Source organism: Acanthaster planci, linkage group LG21 (assembly GCF_054643075.1).
Source record: "Acanthaster planci isolate LZ-2023a linkage group LG21, COTS_SCS, whole genome shotgun sequence".
Taxonomy (NCBI): domain Eukaryota; kingdom Metazoa; phylum Echinodermata; class Asteroidea; order Valvatida; family Acanthasteridae; genus Acanthaster; species Acanthaster planci.
Window position 1 is genome coordinate 7945516 of NC_141797.1, and position 20468 is coordinate 7965983.

General features: G+C 41.3%; 2 protein-coding genes across 3 annotated transcripts in view; one reads left to right on the top strand and one right to left on the bottom strand.

Moving 5' to 3' along the window:
* Nucleotides 1-200: 200 nt before the first annotated feature.
* Nucleotides 201-4991, bottom strand: LOC110984037 (BET1-like protein). The gene is made up of 4 exons (XM_022243826.2): nucleotides 4908-4991; nucleotides 4491-4585; nucleotides 2774-2830; nucleotides 201-1782 (listed from the first exon to the last, which is right to left on the bottom strand). Exons 1-4 carry the CDS (start codon nucleotides 4936-4938, stop codon nucleotides 1615-1617), a joined length of 351 nt encoding a protein of 116 aa, XP_022099518.1. The 5' UTR covers nucleotides 4939-4991; the 3' UTR covers nucleotides 201-1614.
* Nucleotides 4992-5308: 317 nt separating this feature from the next.
* LOC110984030 (thrombospondin type-1 domain-containing protein 7A-like) overlaps nucleotides 5309-20468 on the top strand; it is a 28993-nt gene continuing 13833 nt past the window's right edge. Inside the window, exons 1-10 of one of the 2 annotated variants that reach the window (XM_022243816.2) lie at nucleotides 5309-5513; nucleotides 6654-7460; nucleotides 13094-13205; nucleotides 14346-14617; nucleotides 15295-15430; nucleotides 16144-16380; nucleotides 17469-17729; nucleotides 18152-18577; nucleotides 19062-19229; nucleotides 19733-19912. In XM_022243816.2, coding sequence (XP_022099508.2) covers nucleotides 6846-7460; nucleotides 13094-13205; nucleotides 14346-14617; nucleotides 15295-15430; nucleotides 16144-16380; nucleotides 17469-17729; nucleotides 18152-18577; nucleotides 19062-19229; nucleotides 19733-19912 — 2407 coding nt within the window. In that variant the 5' untranslated portion in view covers nucleotides 5309-5513; nucleotides 6654-6845. The remainder of the gene's footprint in view (nucleotides 5514-6653; nucleotides 7461-13093; nucleotides 13206-14345; nucleotides 14618-15294; nucleotides 15431-16143; nucleotides 16381-17468; nucleotides 17730-18151; nucleotides 18578-19061; nucleotides 19230-19732; nucleotides 19913-20468) is intronic. The other variant, XM_022243817.2, reaches the window with a different exon arrangement.

Consider the following 20468-nt stretch of genomic DNA (forward strand, 5'->3'; position numbering starts at 1 on the left):
GAGTTTGCAATGCGTTGGCCAATCACGATGCGCAAAATCTGTCGACCCAATGAGCCTTCGGAAAGGATTGACAAACTCTTGGGGGCGCACTTTTGTGAATTGCAAGTATTACAGATGTGATGACAAAAAATTTTGCAGTTAATGACAGCATGACAAAATAAAACTTGAAACACAACAAGATCCTGGCATTCAACTTTGATTTTTTCTGCCATTACCAGCTTCACATTTTAATGCCTTTGCATCTAACAAAAATGAATAAAATATACATTAATGTACACTATATTTCTACACATGATAGCATTAACCAAATGAGGAAAAGTATGGATTTTTTTTCCACCACAAAGGTTCATGTTAACCATGTTCATTTACATTTAATACGTGTAAATACAAATCCATCTCAGCCATGTCTGAGTACATGTGAAACAAGATCAGCAGTTATTGAGTTTTTTTTTTACAATCGAGCTCCAACTAGCCACTGAAGAGCAGACTGAATGCCACTTGTGAAATCCTTTTCCAGACGGCAGCAACTTTGCCACGGCGTGTTTTGATCACCAACACTGGCAAGAATGCCATCACCACCACCCGACTAAACATGTTTGCATTTCTCTCCTGATAACTGGTAGACCTTTTTCTTGAGCAATAGACAGCCACAAGTGCCTAATTTCTCTCATGTCAAAGCCAGAAACGGTAGCCCATAAATGTGAAAGCGAAATGTTAAGCCGCGTAAAGACAATATTCACTCTTTATAATTTGTACAAATGTACCTGATGGATTTACACAAGTGCACCTCAAAGCCTTATGAGTATTAAACATCACTAATACCATAAATTAGTAAAGCCTTTTCAATATCTCAGTTCCTGTGCAGTGTAAACTCCAATTCTTGATTGGCACTTGAATAAGAGCTCACTAGTCTTGGTTCAGTACGTTGCAATTGCATTTCTGAAAGCAAAGAATCCCACCATTGGAAAAGGGCAATAGAGCAAACCTCCCCAAGTCTCCTTGTGACCAGAATCTGAAACATTGCCTTGTACCAAGACCCAAATAAATCCCACAAACATTTTTCACATGGCCCATCCCTTGATCTATGTGTAATTATTTTTAACTTTGAGAATGAGTATTTAACACCAAAGTTGAGGTATCACCAACACTTACCACACCCCCAAACTGGGTCATCATTTGAATTTCTTGGGAGTGAAGTCCCCAAAAAATATTCATTGGACACTGCTTTGAACTACTGATTTAACTGCAGAAAATAGACTCTGAATTAATCTGAGTCGCTTCGGCAAAAATGTTTAAATTTGAAGAAAAAATAATAAAACTGAACAAAACAATTACAAAGCCAACAAACAATAGTTCAAAAGTTAAGACTTTTTTTTATCACATTTCACTTTTTTTTCCTACTATCAAGGAAACAGAACAAGAACAGAAACAGTCTGCAAGGTACTAGACACACGAAGGGTGTAAATTATTTGCCAATGAATTATTCAGCAGCAAGGACCCATTCATTTCTTTGAAAAACAAATGGGAGAGCTGATGAATTATTCAGTGTCTCAATGAACCAATCTGAAAGTTTTAAATTAGTGTATGAATAATTCATAGCCATTTTCAGACAAATTATCTGGTGACCCTGGTCATGAGAAAGTAGGCAAGGATGAATATTCCGACAATGATGGCGATCAGGTAACACATCAGACGTCGGTTGTTCCTGCCGGCGCCAAGCATGGTGTCAAAACGCTTGATTGTCCCTCCGAGGAGACCCGCTGAGCTGTCAAAGTCTCCATCCTAGACGAGTTGCAATTGAACCAAATTAACTGCAAGATCTCATGCACGTAAGGGTGTGTCAGGGCTTTATGGCCTAGTAGGTAGGGCTTGTAACTTCCAGTTTGTTTCAGTGCAACAAGGTCGTAACTTGCATTGGTGTTGTACACGAGATAGGACCTTGTTGCACTAACATGAATTGTAACATCAGATGTTCGAATCCTGCCGTGGGAAATGTGTTGTGACCTAGGGCAAATCACTTTACCTTCATTTGCCTTTCTCCACCCAGGAGTATAAATGGGTACCCTACGAGGGCAGAGAGTTATTTGTGGTTGATTAACCTGGAGCATCTGAAGTGGTTGTACCGATGGCTGTCATAATAATAATGTATTCTTAAAAAGGGTCTCACATTGTCAAACAATTTCAAAGCTCCTTGTATTCACTCTTTGCACGCTGCCGCCATAGGCATGCAGAGCCTCGAACTGGCAGCTTGTAGAATCACGTCAGAATCGCTTCAACACAGCTTTGCTTTTTAAAAATATCCAATAGCATGGTTTAAGAACAAATGCAGCACGTACAAAATTACTAAGCAACATACCCAAGACTCACTCAACCAGCTATATTTGTGTGAAGCTGCCAGATTGAGGCTCTGCATGCCTATGGAGGCAGTGTGCAAAGAGCGAATACTCCCCAGGGCGTTGGACTAGTTTATAGGACTGTTTTGGGGCCCAGTGTGCAGGGGTAATATGATGGAAAGTGCACTGAGAGTCAGATCAGTTACAGGAGGATGCTATACAAATAGTTATTACTATCTTATTGTTCTTATAAACCCTCCTTTAGTTTTACAGCACAAATATGCACAAGTGCCCAAGGTCACTCTCTTGTATGTTGGTGCAGTGCACAACAGGACACAGCTGTGCTTCTTTGAGGTGTTTACCAAGTGACCCAAAGAGTGACTTCAGCACAGGAGGGTTAATGCAACTGTTGAAAATCAGAGCAGCACATGATAACTTACCATGCTATCCAAGTATCTGTTCTGATCCTTGGTTTCTCCTTCGATATCTAATGCAAGCTGAAAATTTCATCAAATAGTGAGGTTTAACTTAACAATGCAAGAGTATTTGGAGAACATTTGTAAGGAAACAACTTTTAAAAAAAATGGCAGAAAAGAGCACTTGGGAAAATGTTTTCACAGCATGCTGTTCACAGTTCTCAAGTTGCAAGCTTTTTCAAATGAATTGTGACAAGAGCTCTACACCTGTTGTCGTTCTTCGCCCACTTCTTGGTACCTGAAATGCAATATGACTTGAGAATGATTTGTCACTGGCAACTCTGGTATTATCAGAATTTGTAGGTAAAATCAGTCAATCTGATTGCTTGATCTTTGTGTGATCGGTTGCCAGTGTTGTATTCGAGACCTTCACAAGTCCTTTCACTAGTCACTTCGCAAGTCCAGCCACAAGTCCCTTCACGGGGCCAGTCATAAGTAACGGGGTGAACAATGACAAAAGAATGCTTTTGTCATATTTTATTTGAATAGCTTGTGAATTGACTTAAGACTGAATGACTTGTGATGGACTTGTGATGGACTCACAGGAACTTGTGATGGACTCACAGGGACTTATAGGGACTTGTGATGGACTCACAGGAACTTGTGATGGACTCACAGGGACTTACAGGGACTTGTGATGGACTACACTGTCGGTTGCTTGATCTTGTACTATCCAATAATTTCACTTTCAGCCCATTGAACTTTCTAATTCACAGTTGGGAGGCCAAGGCCGTTTTCCAATATTGAACTTCATCTCCGTCTCAGGCTTCGTTCCCAAAAACCAATTCCCGATTGTAGGCCTGAAGTGTTTAAATTACATTGGATTACCGTAATTCTTGGCTTTCTTGCATCTTATTTGATTAGTAAAAAAAACAGGCTTCGTTCCCAAAACCAATCCCTGATTGTAGGCCTGAAGTGTTTAAATTACATTGGATTACCGTAATTCTTGGCTTTCTTGCATCTTATTTGATTAGTAAAAAAAACAGTTGAAGCCTGAGACTGAGCCGAAGTTGTGTTTTGGAAAATGATCTGAGTCGCAGATTTCAAACAAGATAGACTGATGTGATCGCACCATTGCGATGATTGATCAAGGGTGCCAAACATTTATTCTTCTGGCGCCTGGTACAACATGCCGCTCTACCATTAGCCCAGCGCGGGAACCAGATGCCTGACCCCGACTGCATCATGTCCTGTCAGACGTCACGTGTAAAAATGGAAAAACGACTCCTAGATTTTTACACCGGGTATGTGTCAACATTTCTGCACAACTCCTCCCTTCTACAGATCACCATTTTCAACGTGTGCCGTCACAATTATCATGTGTAGATCAAGTGCATGATTTGGAAATGGTTTAGGACCAATTTTCATTCAATGTGTCTATGCATGTGCACGTTGTGCAATCAGTAGATATGCACGATCACTTGATCGTGCTGCGCTATCGGTCTATCCGGTATAAAATCTGGTCCACCCCATTGGCATCCTTTGTCACCTTTTCTTCCTAATTCACAGCTGTGGAAGGTCATTTTGAAAAAGAGGACTACTTGAGGTCAATATTATCCATAATCAACCAACAGTGCTCGTTCACCAAATGTGCCCGATAATACATGCACAAAATCTGTAGAGCCGCAACACCCTGACGAAGTCTAACAAAGACGCAACGAGTCCCATTCCGAACCCTCACCGATTTGAGTGTGGAGACTTTTGACGACAGCCCCTCCTGCAGTCGGTTGTTCTCTGCCTCCAGCATGTCTTCTGTGCTGGCCGCCCCACCCCGCCCTGAAATAAAAAAAAAAGACAGAAGCCATGCCTGAACTAGGGTCTAAAGACTACAGAAATCTTCGTTGAAGGGAGTACATTGCTTAGGTACCGGTGGGTATGTGAACTCCCCCCCCCCCCATTTTTTTTCTAACTAAAGACTACCTGACTACAGAAAACTTCCTTGACGCTGAACTTGTGAAACTGCCTTTAAAATACGCAAATAGTTTGTAGAGGGCATATATCATATCAAATTAGCATGTTCAATAAAATCTAATTTTTGGTCAGAAATTGAGTGTTACAAAAACAGTAAGTCAATACAAATTTGAAACAATTCACAAACCATTGCGCGGTCGACCCCCTCTGTCGTCCATTTTGTTTGTTGACGTGTTCTGTATTTTTCATTGGACGACTACATTGTCGTACAGGGAAGACTTAGTTAACTTTTATTAGAAACTTCCGATGGAAATGGAAGTACTACTTGGTCTCGTTTTCTCACGCAACTGAATTTCAAGAAACATCTTGTCGCGTAATCAACACTTGGGTATTAACTTAGCAAAACAAGTAAGCGAAATAGAGAGTATTTTTGCTTTTCAAAAATTTACAGAGATTTTCTTCGGTACCATACCTACCTAATCAAGATGGAACAATCTCACTTGACGTTTAATTGGCCCCTACAGGTATGTTATGCATACGGCAATTGACGACGAGTACCAGCTATATCGTTTTTATGTGGCAGGTGGCTTAAAATCTTCGCGAAGATTTGCAGACGACACGTTCATCGCCGCACTTCCAAGTTCCATTTCCAGCGGGCGCGAGCTTGGTGTTTTGAAAGCTCTCATGGAGAATTTTCAGAATACCTTTAAAGCGTGCCCTTAATGAAGTCTAAGTTCATTAAAGAGATACCTGAATGTCATGGCAAGGATTGAAACTTCACCGTGTATGTATGGTAAGTGTTTTTAGATAAACCTTGGCGCAGTTTTCAGCTGTCAAATTTTGTCTGTATAGTGTGTGGATTGTCGTGTTTATTTGTTTTCTGTACGCGAGTCAGCGACATGGTATGACTAAAGTAATGGCTAATGCATTAACTCAAGTATGCATGAGGTTTTTCGGAGACCCTGTGAATGTTTGTCACAAAATGTTTATTCATGTATCTTATGGAAATCAGGATTGGGGATTTGTTCTCGTTTTTCGTTTGTTTGTTTTTAGGGCCAAGTTGTTGCATAGGGGTGTTTTTATCATTGTTTTATTTTATTTTTATTGTTTGGCCAACAACTTAACAAGACTTCCATTTAATATCTTGTTGTATCTGTGGATTACTCTATTATGTCGGTTCTGTTTGTCCAAGTAGCACGACAAACACATTTTTTTTGTGCATCCTTATAAATATCAGTTGGTCACTGCCGTGACTGCTGGTACTTCCATTACCAGGCCTACTTGTACTGTAGCTAATATTGACAAGAATATAATATAAAAATCAGTGCTCTGGAATATGTAATTGCTGAGCTTTTGGTAACTTAGTACCTTCTTCAGAGCAAGCAGATTCAGTTCTGTGTATTATATTCTTGTCAATATTCTGCTACGCAGCCTTCCATATTTTTTTACTTGTACATGTACATGTAGTTGCATATAAGTTGTACTTAATGTGCTATTGTACATGTATTTAGCTTGCAAATTTGTGATTATTTTCATTTGAGGTAACAATTTCTGGTCATTAATTAAGGCGCTTTGCTAAAACTTGACTGTAGAAAGTATTATTTCATCAACTAAGAAGTAACATACATGTATATACAATGTATGTGTCATAAGGTTTACCGTTTAAAATGTATTGGCAGTGCAGTTGCAAATCCTCTGATTTCAATATGATTTTACATGCATGTAGGGGGTTAGGGTTAAACGTATTTCTTCTGGAGATGGCAAATCCTGCAGGAATTGAATTTGTCGTACAGTATGTAAAGTGATATGTTCATCTATTTTATTTCAAATGTTTCATGTACTCATTTTCAGAGACTATGGTACTGTCCTTTCATACTTTAATCCAAATTGCTACATGCATCCTAGAATTTCTTTTTATTACTCATTTTGACAGGCAACTGTTTGGAAAGATTGACAAAGTACAACTGACAGGGTACATGTACATAGTCAACCTGCCTTTTTTCCCCCCTGAAGGTCTTCAAACGTAGAAACTAGCTGTCCATAAGCAGAGAACTTGCATCAGTCGAATCTCTTGTAACATCAGTTGCATCCAGTGGTCTGTCTTTCTTCCAAATCTGAAATCGTCATGGGACATTTTGTAGAAGTTTTGCTCGTCGCCAGTTTGGCACTGGCTGGACCAGTGCAAGTACTTTGCGGCTCAATGGACAGCCTTCCAAAGTCTTCAAACTCATCCAAGGGCCACAAAGGGAACAAGCTCGGACCTCTGGAAGGTGGAGCTAAGGAAAGAACTCGGGACGCTGGGGGCATAACCCCACCCACATCACAACAAGTTTTTTTTCGGTTGTCGCATGATGGATGGACCCCCTGCGAAAGGAAAAACAGGACCTCTTGCGGACGGACACTGAGAAATGTTACGTGTATTTTCACCGCAAAGAGCAAGCCGGTTCCCATGCATTATTGTGCCTCGTTAGTCTTGTCCCAACCGATGTATCGGCCTTGCGACCCTTGCCCGGAGGACTGCGCAATGACTGTTTGGTCGGGCTGGTCGGAATGTAGTTCCACCTGCTCCCCTGCAACCAGGTTCAGAACCAGGCGGGTTCTGACAGCGGCCAGGCACGGTGGTCGGGGATGCGGGGATCTCTCTGAGAGAGGGGCCTGCTCAGAATTGCCAGACTGTGAAGTTGAGGTCATGGTGCCAATTTATACCTGGAAAATTGGGGAGTGGAGTAGCTGTCGGCAGGTAAGGACATTAGATACATATATTTTAATTCACTTGATGCTTTGAACCTTCAACCCTAACTCTGCAGATTTGTTAGTAGGGAAGAGCTGAATTCATTATAATGTAGCGCTTTACCAATGCACATGTACATGTTTTAGTACTTGAGGAGACCCAAATCCAAAGAAACCAAGTCCGAGGGACCAGTACCAAAAATTAGTCTTTCACAAATGCGAACAGGTACATTGTACATGTAGGCATTTGTGATAGAGATTATATTCCTAAGTTTTCTTTTTTTTAGAAACTACTTGGTAAAATGAAATGTGTTGTCCTGAACCTTGTACAGACCTTCGTGTTTAGTTACTGCAATCTGAATTTCCCTTCAGAGAGCCCACACATACTTTTATATTGCAGAAGTTTGTGTTTTTTTTACACACTAAATTAACTCAGGACTAGCAAGATTTTGGCATTTTGTAATTTACCCCCAAAAAGAGACAGTGAAAAGCCTTGCTTTGGCTTTTTGGCATGGCTTTTAGCATAAAATAAGGATATTATCATTATTACATGCACATCAATTATTTTAACTCGATAACATTAATTAATGCAACATTTTCTCTGTGCCCTGTCAAACTCAATGGCTGATGTCCTGTACAGGTATTAAAACTAATAGCACATGTGTGGATACACGTGTTTGCACATTGACCAAGTACTAATTAATATTTTGATTATACAGTCAACTCTCGTTACAACAAAGTTGCACGGACCAGACAAATTACTTTGTCATAATCAGAATTTTGTTATAAGAGGAGTGGAAAAACAAAGGAGAACATAAGAATTCAAGAAAGTGGGATTCTCAGAATTTGTTCTTTATAAAAGTATTTTGTTATAACAGTGTTTTTTTAATGAGAGTCGACTGTATTTGGTATGGAGATGGCACCTGTGATTTCAGATGTGAATCGTGCACTTGAAATACCTCATACGTGTATTTCGTGCAAATCTCCTTTTGTAACATGTGTCATGCTTACTGTCACATATTTCGGTACTTCTTTCTCTTTCATGGGGGAAAAAAAGGATGTTGACAAAATATTAGATACAAACCTGTGGATTAGTTATGGTTAATCCCCAGACAGAGAAAGTTTGCTCCCTGCTTGTGAGACAATCTGACAGAAGGGGAAGAAAATATGCACAACTGAAGTTATGACCTCATGAGTGAGTCATGGCTAAGTCATTTTCAGGTGTGATGTTACGCATGCACTAGTCATTCAACCTCTTTCCATCTTCATCGGAAGAGAATGTCAATAGGACCACATGTGCAGTCTGATAAATAGTGTATGACTCTGATCATGGAAAATGATCAATCCTGAAGTAATCACGTTTGAAATGGAACTACATGTAAATGTTCCATGAACGTACATTACCTGTAAGGTCCCCTTGTGAGTCATCCACTCGAAGAGCATTCAATAAAATTTGCTTTTTGTACAAAGGTTTAAGAGAAAAATTATTTAAATTGATGGGAGTGAGCAAGTACAATGTACATGTGTGTAATTTATGTAAAACGATAGAAATAAACATCCTACAAACTCAGAAAGTGAATTAAAGCTTTTTTTCTCGCCAAAAATTTATCAAAGTACCATTCAGGATTTTTCATTCTTGTTGGGATGCTTGCTTTAAATATTTCCAATAATGAAACAAGAGACGAGATGATTCAGAGTGACAAATTATTCTACATGTATGTATACCGGTACATGTAGATTAGATTGGAATAATGCTTTGGAAATGAACCACTTACATGTAAGTGTAAACTCTGGTAAGTTTTTATCAACGTGTAGTTGAATAAATTTTTATCAGTAGCTACACGTAGAGCTGGGCTCCCATATTCAGTCAGAGAAAGTGAGTTTTTACTCAAACTGAATTTCTAGCCTCTAGGGTGTACACTGTATGTAGACACTACAATAGGGAATACATGCTCACCAGTGACTGTGGGCATATCTGCACATTTGTGCTGTAAAACCAAAGGAGGGTTAATACAGTACTTACCGGTACAAAGTTATCAACATGACCTGATCTGAAGAGGCAATGTGCTTTGCAATATCATTAGTTTGGCATGCATAATTGGATTGGTTGTATTAATCTGTGTGAAAGGCTCATGTCTGCAAGGAACTTGTATTGTAGAAAAAAAACATGGCATTATTGTCTGGGGCATGCAATCAGAGAATGGGAAGGCAGGAAATGAGTGGACTGGATTGGTTCCTGGGTTTGTTTAATGTAGCCCTAGCTCTTGAAGGCCTTGGGTGAACACCATTGAACATTTCTGAGTTTTTATTCGTTGTCTTAGATAATTAGGCATCATAAAATGCAACTTTTCTTCTAATATTTAGAGATCAAAAAAGATAATATTATACAGGCAAAACATAAACAATAACAGCAAAAATTCATTGTTCAGTTTACAATTTATACAGCTCTTTATCACAGGAAATTGCTTCATACATGTATGACTTTAGAATCATCAGCCTGCAAAGTGGATACAATACAGTTATCAATCCTGTCGTAAAAAGCGTATTTAGTGTTGGACAAATTTCACGAACTGGTATAATGACACTTTGTCTCTACTGTAGCACCGACCAGTGCAAGTAAAGGATTGTTGACCAAATAGCAAATGCTACATGTATTTTTACCCCATATGTACATTAAACATTATTCAACCATAATACTTGGGCATTTGATAGACTCACCACTGGTTTGTGTACCGGCATTTAATTTGTCATGGGAATGTCCCTTTTCTGCCTTCTAGGGAAAGAAACAGTTACTTCATTTCAAAGTGAGGAGCGAATGGGCAATTCTATGGCTAGTTGGGATAAGAACTACATGTACCTTTTCCAAATAAACCCTCAGTATAATGCACAATGTACTATACTGGTCCACTAATTCAGACCTCATTGAAAACAGTGTCAAGTTAGCATTGTTCGGGGCCCACTAACATCCCTGAGGCATCTGAAACACACGTTAAATTATTGTATGGTCCGTAATCTTGCACTTTCTTTTGAATTTTCTGTGGGTTAACCGATTACATTTTGAGTTATTCCCTCAAAACAAAATTACCCCCAAAAAGTGATTTTTCCAAAGTCTGCTTTCAGCCATTTTTCAAGTGACAACCCTCAACTTTCTCAGGCACTTAGGACCATTTTTCAACAGTATTTTTTAGCCATTCTGCTCTCAGATGAAAGCCCAAACACCCAGGGAGTTGATTCTGGTGAAGATGTACACAATGTCACCATTTTGGGAGCCATACAATCTCCTTTTTCAAAAGATACTGGAGGGGCACTTTTAATGCTAATGAGCTGGCCAGAAATTCTCGTTTGAATTAGTGGACTGCACTAGCTGCTGCATTTTTATGGGTTCAGCAAAGCAGGCAAGCCACTGCTTGCCATTAACCACATTACATTTACGCAATTCTCAGTTTTAGACTCTCTCTCAAGTTTTACAGGTTTACAGTTGCCACAAATTAAAGCTACATGTACAAATTTTATAGCATAATGTGCAAAGTACATACATGTTTATGTACATAATATACTCTTCCAGTTGTTCCATTACCGAAATGTTCAATATTTCTAGCTTTCTTTTCACACTAAGCACTGCACTGTGTACTGTATTCCTCACAAGCTGCATGTAGCCGGTTTCAAACAGCCTTGAGTATTTAAGATGCAAAAAAGGACAACACTGAAGGCTCAGCCTTCACACCCTCTGAACAAACCCAATAGGCCCAATCACAGCAATCCAATGTTGTGTCAATGGAATAACATCCATCCAGGCTTACAATGGCTAAGCTGGACTGTAAATCCTGTCCGGAATGCACCTGTGTCCAAAACACGAGGAGGAGGGGAACAGTCTTAAGAAGCTTGGGGCTTCATTCGCTGCGATGACTGGTTGTTCTATAGCTGAGATGGTTGTTGTGTAGATTTGGTTTAGTTTTCCTCCAAAGAGGTTTTTTCTTCATCTCAAAAGATAGCTTTATTTTGATGGTCACTCCTTTTGACTGGTTAATGAAACAAGACTGCTTGTTGATCATTATAAAGTCAAGCCATGGAGGACTTAATTCTTAGTGATCGTTTCAGTTTGTTTCCTTTGATGTGTGAATGAGCTTTGAAAAGAAAGCAAGCGCTGTATCCAAGTAGGATTTAGAGGCAGAGTTACGCTAACTGAATCACAAATTGTCATCCATTTAATTTTTTGTGGTGATGATGATGAATAAAAAAGTTCTGATTTTTCAATACCACAGGGGTGAGATTTCCCAGCTTTTTAGCTGATTTCAGCTTTTCTTGTTTTGGATTTCAAGTTTTTATCCCTCACTGGTTGTGCACAAAAGTATAGGAGATTTTCACAGTTCAGCTTCTTAATGCCTTTTTTCAGCTGTTGTCAGCTATTTTTTTCATTGGTCAATCTCACCCCTGATACTAAACAAACAGACAAACATGGTGGAATGGCGTCCAAGCTTTACTGTTTATTCAAAGGTTTAACAGTGCCCTGAAATGAGTAATTAAGTCTTATTGTTATGAAAGGGGGATCGCGTTAGCGTAGCAATTCTTTCCTGGCTTTGCACCAATGAGGCCTGGGTTCGAGTCCCGGCTTGGCCCAGACTTTAAGTGCATTTGGTTTCCAGTCCATACTGGCTCTTGCAGGTTTTCTCCGGGTACTCCGGTTTCCTCCTGCCTCTAAATCTGGACCTTCTTCCTAACTCCGTAATGTGATGCTGATAAACGTACAGTTACTGGCGCCATTAAAACAACACAAAACAACAACATTGTTATGAAACTTGGGATCTAAATATCTGTGCTTCCAAAGGATGAGTGCACTTTTTAGCCTACATGTAAACATAGTCAAAATTTGATAAATGTGTCTCAGTTTTAAATGTAAACTTTTAGATCTTTTGTTGTGAATTCCATTCTTTCATTATTTATTCAGCTACACATATCTCGTAAAAAGAATATACCGGTAGTAGAAATAAAATATTAAAAATACCAGTATAGTAGTAAAAATAATACAGCTAAAAAAATCACAATACATAAAACATTTCACATAGAACAGCTAAAAATTACATACACTAAAGCTACATGTACTTACAATTCAAATTCTCCATACATGTAAGTGACCGCAGTGACTGAATTTTGTACATGTAGGATTAGGAAAGTACATGTACTATACATGTATACATGTGCAGACGTGACAGTCCTGTACAGTACTTGTGTAACTTTTAATTGATACATGCACCTGTGCCATGGAGGCTACTGTATTTTGCTTGATGTCACTTGAATGGTAAAACTACATGTAGTACCTTTTTCTATAGAACACTTGTTGGTAATTTTTAGCATACATTTAGGCCTATGTCAGGAAGTTTCCAAGTAATAATCCACAGGGATATTGGAATTTAAGGAGTTTGGGTCGCAGTTTCAAGGTAAACTTTCAATCCAGGCATATATGCCGGTGCTTTGTTGTTGTTCTTTTTTTTTATCAAAGTGTAGTTTGTCCTGGTCAAATGTTTTTATGGTATAAAGAGGTTTTTGATCAGCTTCAGGCTTAGTAATTTGTGTCTCATCTGTGCTTTTGGTAGGTGTCTTTACTGTGTACCCTTCAACTCCTGCTGTGTTCTTGTTTTCTTGCAGGCAGCACAGCATGCTAAGGTTGGCTGCGGCCTCGGGCAGCGGTTCCGATCCATTTCCTGTGTGGACGCCCAAGGAGAAGTTGTTGACAACGATCTGTGCTCTGACGACCAAGGTTGGTGTCATGTTCATGAAAAGCCTATTCTTCGCCATATGGTGCATAACACATTGAGTGAGGCATACTCGCTCAAAACCACATGTACATGTGTGTATGAAGTACTCAGTATGTGTACCTTGGGCCCAATGTTGTAGATTTCCTTACGATATTTCTACCTCATATTTACATGTAGAAGAAAATGTCATGCTCAAAGATTTGAATTTTGTTTCATTCGAAGCAAACACTCATAATGCAGTCTGCAGCTTTCTTATGTGCACATGTGTATTGCACAGAGTAGAATCTGACGACTTTTACTCCGCAACATCTTTTGCTTGTGAATGGATTTTTTAATGACACATTAATTCAAATGCTCGATGGGTGTACAAACAGAAAAGTGTAGGTTTTGTGTGGTTTTTATGTTTGAAGTTAAAAGCATCTTACTTCCGTAGGGCCAATGTGAATCATTAAGCAATCATGCTTCTGAATCCTAGCATTAATTAAAAGGTATGCTCTGTACATGGAGGTGGCCAAGCATGCTTGCCTTTTGTTACTTCTAGATGAATTGTTTATGGCAAATGTAGCATTGGTGCAGCTACTAACACAGGGTACTTGGCATAGGTTGACCTGATACAATCGACTGGAAGGCCGGTTCATTCTTCAGGCGAAGGTGAAAACAAAGCGAATTGGTTGTCATGACAACGTTGCAAAATTTGAAATGTGTTCAGCTTTCGTGAATTTGCAACGTGTATATTTGATCAGACCTCACAATTTCGCATTTTTTGTTCACTTTCACGCCGAGTATGAATCAGCCTCCAGGAGTTCAACTTGGCTGTGAAGGCATGCCACCAATTTCTGTCTTTTGTCACTGTCACAGTGCCATGGTGTCAGTTTAGTCTCATCTACACGTATCTGTTATTCTGCTTCTTTGTAGCACTCACTTTTTTCTCATTTAATTTTATCCGTCTTTTTTATTTCTAATTTTTTTAAAACTCGGACATTGTGCATATTGACACTGGATGTTCTGTATGAAACTTCTTGTGGACTGCACTATTTCAAAGCATTTGGGATAGATTTTACACATCTGAATTTGGGAGGATATTTTTTCAACCAATTCAATTTTGGGTAGTAATCTAAGTTCTGAAACTGTTTTTGACTCAGATCCTCAGAAGCGCGGAATGCAGCCCCCATCAGCTGAAACTTGTTCCATCCCCTGCAACTGCCAGACTTCGCCCTGGGCCGCCTGGGGAGTCTGCTCTCAGACCTGCCAGAACCACCTTGCACCAGCTCAGACTGGTACCGTGCAGACCCGTACTCGGGAGATCGTGAGGCTGCCAGAAAACGGAGGGCTGCCCTGCCCGAGCCTGGCTGAGCGGAGGGAATGCGAGGGGGAGCCACTGCCGGACTGCCCACGCTTTGAATGGGTCGCAGAGGTCATTTAACAAATCAAATTATTGCATTTACAGAAAAGAAAGATCATTCAAAACCCACTGATTGAGCAGGGGCCAGTCTGTTGTGGACCTTGTGTGCAGACACTAGCATTGAAATGTGACCAACTGTAGTAAAACCACAGAGATCATCAGTACTTTTTGATACGACACCTGCACGTTACTTGTGATAGTGACCAACCCGGCTTCACTGCTCTAGTCCTCATGGATTAGCATCGTGTTCAATAATGGTTCACCATTGGTCTTGAGCAAACATGCTCAGTTGGCTGCCTAAAGCTGGGGTTGAACATGTGGTGTTGAGGGTAATGTAATGTGTCGGGCCTACTGACTGCGCTATGTGTACCTACTGCATAGGTTTGTGTTCGATATTCTCTGCATTTGTCAATGCGTTGATCCATTTTTAGCCAAAAGCCTATACATTCCATGTGGCTTGGAAAAGAAAACAGAAAGTTAATCAACTGTACATGTTTCATGTGCATGTGTGAGAACTACATGTGCATGTTGTCTACAATGTAAGCTAACCAAAGGATTAAAATTTATAAGATCTTCATCTAGGAAATCATGGATTTAGTTAGTAAACTGGATAAATTCCATACCTATAGGCTATAGATTCTATCTTTGAATAATGAGACACTTGTGTTTGTAACTTTCATTTATACCAGGAGTGGCAACCGTGCAGGCTGTCGCCAAGCAACGATGAGACGTGTGGAGCAGGACGACAGAAGAGGCAAGTCTACTGCATCCAGGAAGGAGATTCCGATCGTATCCCTGTCACGAACGATAACTGCATCAACTCTCGTAAGCTGTCAGATGTTTCCTCATTTGCCACGTCCCTTCTTCCTGTATTCCATGTCTAAGCCACTTTCAGGCAGGTGCATTAGTACACTTTCTGTATGACCTTAATGGGTTGCTGGTGCATGCATTTTAATGAGTCAAAAAAAGATGTTACAAAGAAGAGTGTGCAGCATTACTGGTAAGGCCGCTTCGACTCCCTTGGCATTCTTAGCAGGAATCTTACAAAATCTTCCAGTATACTTCACTTTGCGTGAAGTTCATGGCACATTCCTTTTTACTCTAATGTCCTCAATCCTCCAGACCCCTCTGAAACCAGTTGGAGGCTTTTGAAGGATCTGGTTTGAAGCTGTCTTTAGAAGATGCTGATTCTTTGGTAAAGCTTATAAAAGTATGCCTGTAGACTTCTACATAGGCACCTGTTCTAGGTCATTGTCAATGGTGTCTTGAGTGAACTATCCTTTGCTGTTGTGGATAAAAGCTTAATTCACGCATTCTGTGGGCATACGTTGTAAAGACAGCTGAAATAACAGATTAAGCATTCTGCTGTTGTGCCTTCTTGTTTGATTAAATGTTTAATTAAATTTTGTTGTCAAGGAATAATCCAATATTAGTCATGGTACATAGGTTTCAATCAAGCCAAAGTATTGGATCAATTATAATTTAATCCCTTTTGTAATAGACAATCAGTGAAAAATGCCAAACTTTCATTCCCGTAGCTGTCAATGCAACGAGTCTGGAGCCACCCAGGAAGAGAGCCTGCTGGTTGGCCTGTCCCGTGGACTGCCAGCTGGGGGAGTGGCAGAGCTGGTCTCCCTGCTCTCAGAGCTGTCAGGAGGGCATCCAGGTCCGATCCAGGGAGATCCTGGTGAGGCCGGCCCATGGTGGGAAGGAGTGTGGGCCGCTGGCTGAAGCAAAGGAGTGCGAATTCGTGGAGTGCGCCTGGTGGCACACCTGTAAGTTTTACAAAAAGGGTTATCCTTTGCTTCACCAGTTTGTGCTGAAGGATGTGAATACAAAATATTGCAGTCTGTGGAAAGAGTTCCATATGTGACCCACTCTGTGAAAATGAGTCTTAAGTTGCCAGAGCTACTTTTGAGTTTTTATTTGTATTGGAAAGAGCAAATTGAGTTTTTTGTTTTGATGAATCATTCAGTTTGGCATCCTGATGAAAGTGGCTACTCCATGGTAAAAAATCCTGTGGGTTCCTATTGATTTACACTTTGCAAAATTATTCCAAAGGTCTTTTTACTCCAAAGTGGCTCTGGTGACTTAAGACTCATTTTCACAGAGTGGGTCACATATATGGATGCCATCTGACACCCCATGCACAAACTCTATGAGATTGATGTGAAAAATGTTACTTGTGTGAATACCTCAATATTTACCTGCTACATGTGGCTTTTTATGTCGTGTTATCGTTGGGAAAAATCAGTGGCAACTGTGCATGGAATTCCTTCCCAATCTGTAATCAAACACGCAGGACCAGCAGGTTATTAAAACCAACACAGGTTCAATAAATCACGCCTGGCAGACGTGTTTGTACCAAATTCCCAGTTTTTTTGGTATGAACAAAGTCTGAAAAGTCTTTGGAGCCAGAGGCAGATCGTATGTCGAGTTTTATCATTGTGCATGATCCCCATCATAGCAAAATATCACATCGTGGCAGTTTCCCAGATTATTGCAAAATAGGTTTTTTAAAGAAATACCTCATTCACCTGAAAAAATTTAAATTAGTTTTTGTATGTTGTACTGCATTTGACAAGCTGACCACTGTATCTCTCCTTTTTTGAAAGCAAGAATTTTTGGCAAAAAATGCTACCATCCTCAAGCGGTTTACCGATTTGTCTCTGTAAACTTCCTTGCCTATTACTCCCTGAACCCCCCTAAACCAACCAGACTGTTACCCTTTGTACTGCCTTAAATACACTGGCAAGGTATCTGTGCACTTGTCCGGGGAATATACTCCAAAGCCACTCTTGGGCCAAGATTAAGCGGTTGGCATGCCTGTATTACAAAGGAGGGATCTTTATTTCACTGACAGCACGATGGAGCAAGTGCTTCCTGAACCATGGGCAGACGGACTGCGGCCAGGGCAGCCATGTCCGCACCGTCTACTGCATGAGTGCCTTGGACGAGCTCCTGGAGGATGAGGAGTGTCCTGGGGCATCCCCAGCCTACCAGGAGGAGTGCCGGATACCCTGCCCGACGGACTGTGTCATCTCGGAGTGGACAGACTGGGGACCCTGCTCCAAGAGCTGCGGGAAGAAAGGCGGCACGCAGATGAGGACCAGACAGATCCTTGGTAAGAATGGTTTCCTGATATTGAAGCTAAAAGGTAAATTTTACAGTTTAAGTTTCAAGTGCAAATATTTATGCGCAAATACATACATTTTCCTATACCTACTGGTACCCATTATTGGTCATTCCACTGTTCGTATGTTCCGACACTCTTTGGAACGGCAGTATTATCAAAATAGTAGCCTTCGATGAAACCTAACGTGGCTAATCTTGCTTCAACGCAGACAGCTACTGATAAAACGATGTTTAGAGATAAGTTCATTGTCAACTAATTCTTTATGATGGAATATGAAAGTTAAAGAACAGCAAGTGAAAATTGTAAACGTTTACTAAGCATTCACATTGACATGTATAACAGACATGTATGGAACTTTACTTCTTCCTGAGATTGTTGCACTTTGAGTTTAATGTCTCTGTTTATCACAGCTTACTCGGATCTGGAAGAGGACTCCTGCCTTCCAGAGAACGAACTGACACAGCTACGGCCCTGCAACCTGCACGTGTCCTGCCAGAGCTACACCTGGCAGGTCGGGGTTTGGCAGGGGTGCATCAGGTCCTCGGTGTCAGAAGCGGGATGCGGCCAGGGGGCCGGGATCAAGCACCGGGAGGTCACCTGTGAGAAGGAGACGGGCATGGCACCAGATGAGAGCTACTGCGACCCAGCCTCCAAGCCAGCTGCCGAGCGTGCCTGTGATGTGCCCTGCCCCATCGACTGCAGGCTGTCGGCCTGGAGCGCCCTCTCTGGTTGCAGTGAGACATGCGGTGCCAGTGGCATGCGGGTGCAGATGCAGATCATTGTCCGACTCCCTGCGCACGGTGGCACTCCGTGTCCAAGCGAAGCAGATGAAGATGGTGAGAAATCTTCAACCCTCCAGCCAACTTTGTCTAGAAACCCTGCCAGACACATCAGTCTGCATTATTTGTCGAAGTGGCTTGCTTGCCTATATAGTGTAACAAGATCCAACAGGTCAACTTTTCCCAAGGCCAACATCCTTGGAGTCTGTGGTTGCCAGTCACCACAAGATCCAACAGTGGCACTGTTCGATGGGACTAGCTCCCATTGTCTCAACATGGCCAGTTTGTTCGGCTGCTGTTGATTGCCCAGTGCATCAAAGTACATCAGACTTTTTCACCTTATACACTGTGCTTGCAGGGTTAGGGTTAACAGCCAATAAAAAAAACCACATTTTTCAGTCAGGTCAAATGCCATAAAGTTTTGTTGTCAATTAATTAAACTATTCCCCTATCCGACCTTCCCTCCAGTACCTCTGCTGCAGTGAAGTATATCTTTTTGGAAGAGAAAGTAGCCAACATCTTTGTATTCGTCATTTACTAGGTCTCGTTGTCAGAGTGGAATCGTGTGACGATCTCCCCCCATGCTACAGCTACCGCTGGAATGCTGGGAACTGGACTGACTGCGAGGTTGTCGGCACCGAGTGCGGCAAGGGCCTGCAGACCCGAGAGGTACATTGCGAGAGGAGCGATGGAACAACTGTCGAACTGGGTAAGGATGCCGTGGCCTGAGTACGCATGTAACAGTGCTCACACTTGACCCTTGGTCGAAATCTGTCAGAGAGAGAGAAGCTGTAACTATGAGTCAACTACTGTCTGACTCTGCTTAGTCTATAAGTGCTCCTTCACTGATGATAAATAGAGATGCCATTGTGACCACCATTGGTGGGGCACGTATGTTGCACAGATTTTCAAAACTGAATGCATTCTCCATGTGAGACGTGTGCTAACAAGACAAGTACCTGCTGTGTTACCCCATAGGAGGTCCTTGGAAAAAGGGCGTCGCTTTTATTCACTTGTTCTCTTGTGGAGACGATGTCTGTGTGCTTCAAATAGTGTTTGGACTAGTCACATCCAAATTGCTGTTCTGCATTTGGGAGAACACGGCAGTGAGGAGTGGCTGTGACTTCGTCCATAGGCATGTGTGTAATTTCTGGCTGCAGCCAAGTAAGTTTGACACGGTGTGATATTTCTGCTCTTTCTGGATTCAATCAGGTTTGTGCCTTCGCGAGTTGCTGTCCACTCCACCGCCCTCCTACCAGCAGTGTCTTGTGACGTGTCCTGGGGACTGTCTCCTCTCTGAGTGGACAGTCTTTGGGCCGTGTGCCCACGACTGTGGCCATTTAGATCATAGTGGCTACTGCCGAATGCGATCACGGACCATCTTAAGCATCGGTAAGCACGCAGCCTTTAGTGACATCAAGAAAGTAAAAAGCTCTTTTTGACAAAATCGTATTGGCACAGTTTGCATGTAAATTTGTGTTTCAGTTTTCATCTGTCATGAAGCATTTGTGGCCTTTCCCAATAAAATGAGTTGGCAGCAAAGATCGTATAGTGCCGCGAAGTGGTGCAAGATGGCGAACTTCACCGTGAATACACGTAAAACGTAATCGCATGGGCGCCATTTGAGCAAACGATACGCCTGTGCAATGCACATTAATGCACAGGTGCAGGTTTTGCGGCAGGCATGGTACACCTGGTGCGCCTGTTCCCAAGTATTACCGTAAACTGCGCGGGCGTATCGCTTCCTCAAATGGCGCCCATGCTAATTACATCTTTTGGGCAGAGTTATCCATCTTCCACCTTCGATGCTATACGATATTTGGTCGGAATTCTTTTTAAGACCTTGAAAAGAACTTAACAATGTCAGTCAATAGGAACCCTTAACATTTTCCACCTGTGCATGGTCATATAAGGAAGCCAAACTGGGTAGGGCACCAAAACAGTGAGC

Bases quoted from the DNA above. Each gene is read 5' to 3' on its own strand.
- LOC110984037 (XM_022243826.2), bottom strand. From the start codon at position 4,938: ATGGACGACAGAGGGGGTCGACCGCGCAATG. The intron at 4,586-4,907 runs GTTTGTGAATTG...TTTTTATTTCAG, and splicing joins AGGGGGTCGACCGCGCAATG to GGCGGGGTGGGGCGGCCAGC. The intron at 2,831-4,490 runs GTGAGGGTTCGG...TGAAATTTTCAG, and splicing joins AAGTCTCCACACTCAAATCG to CTTGCATTAGATATCGAAGG.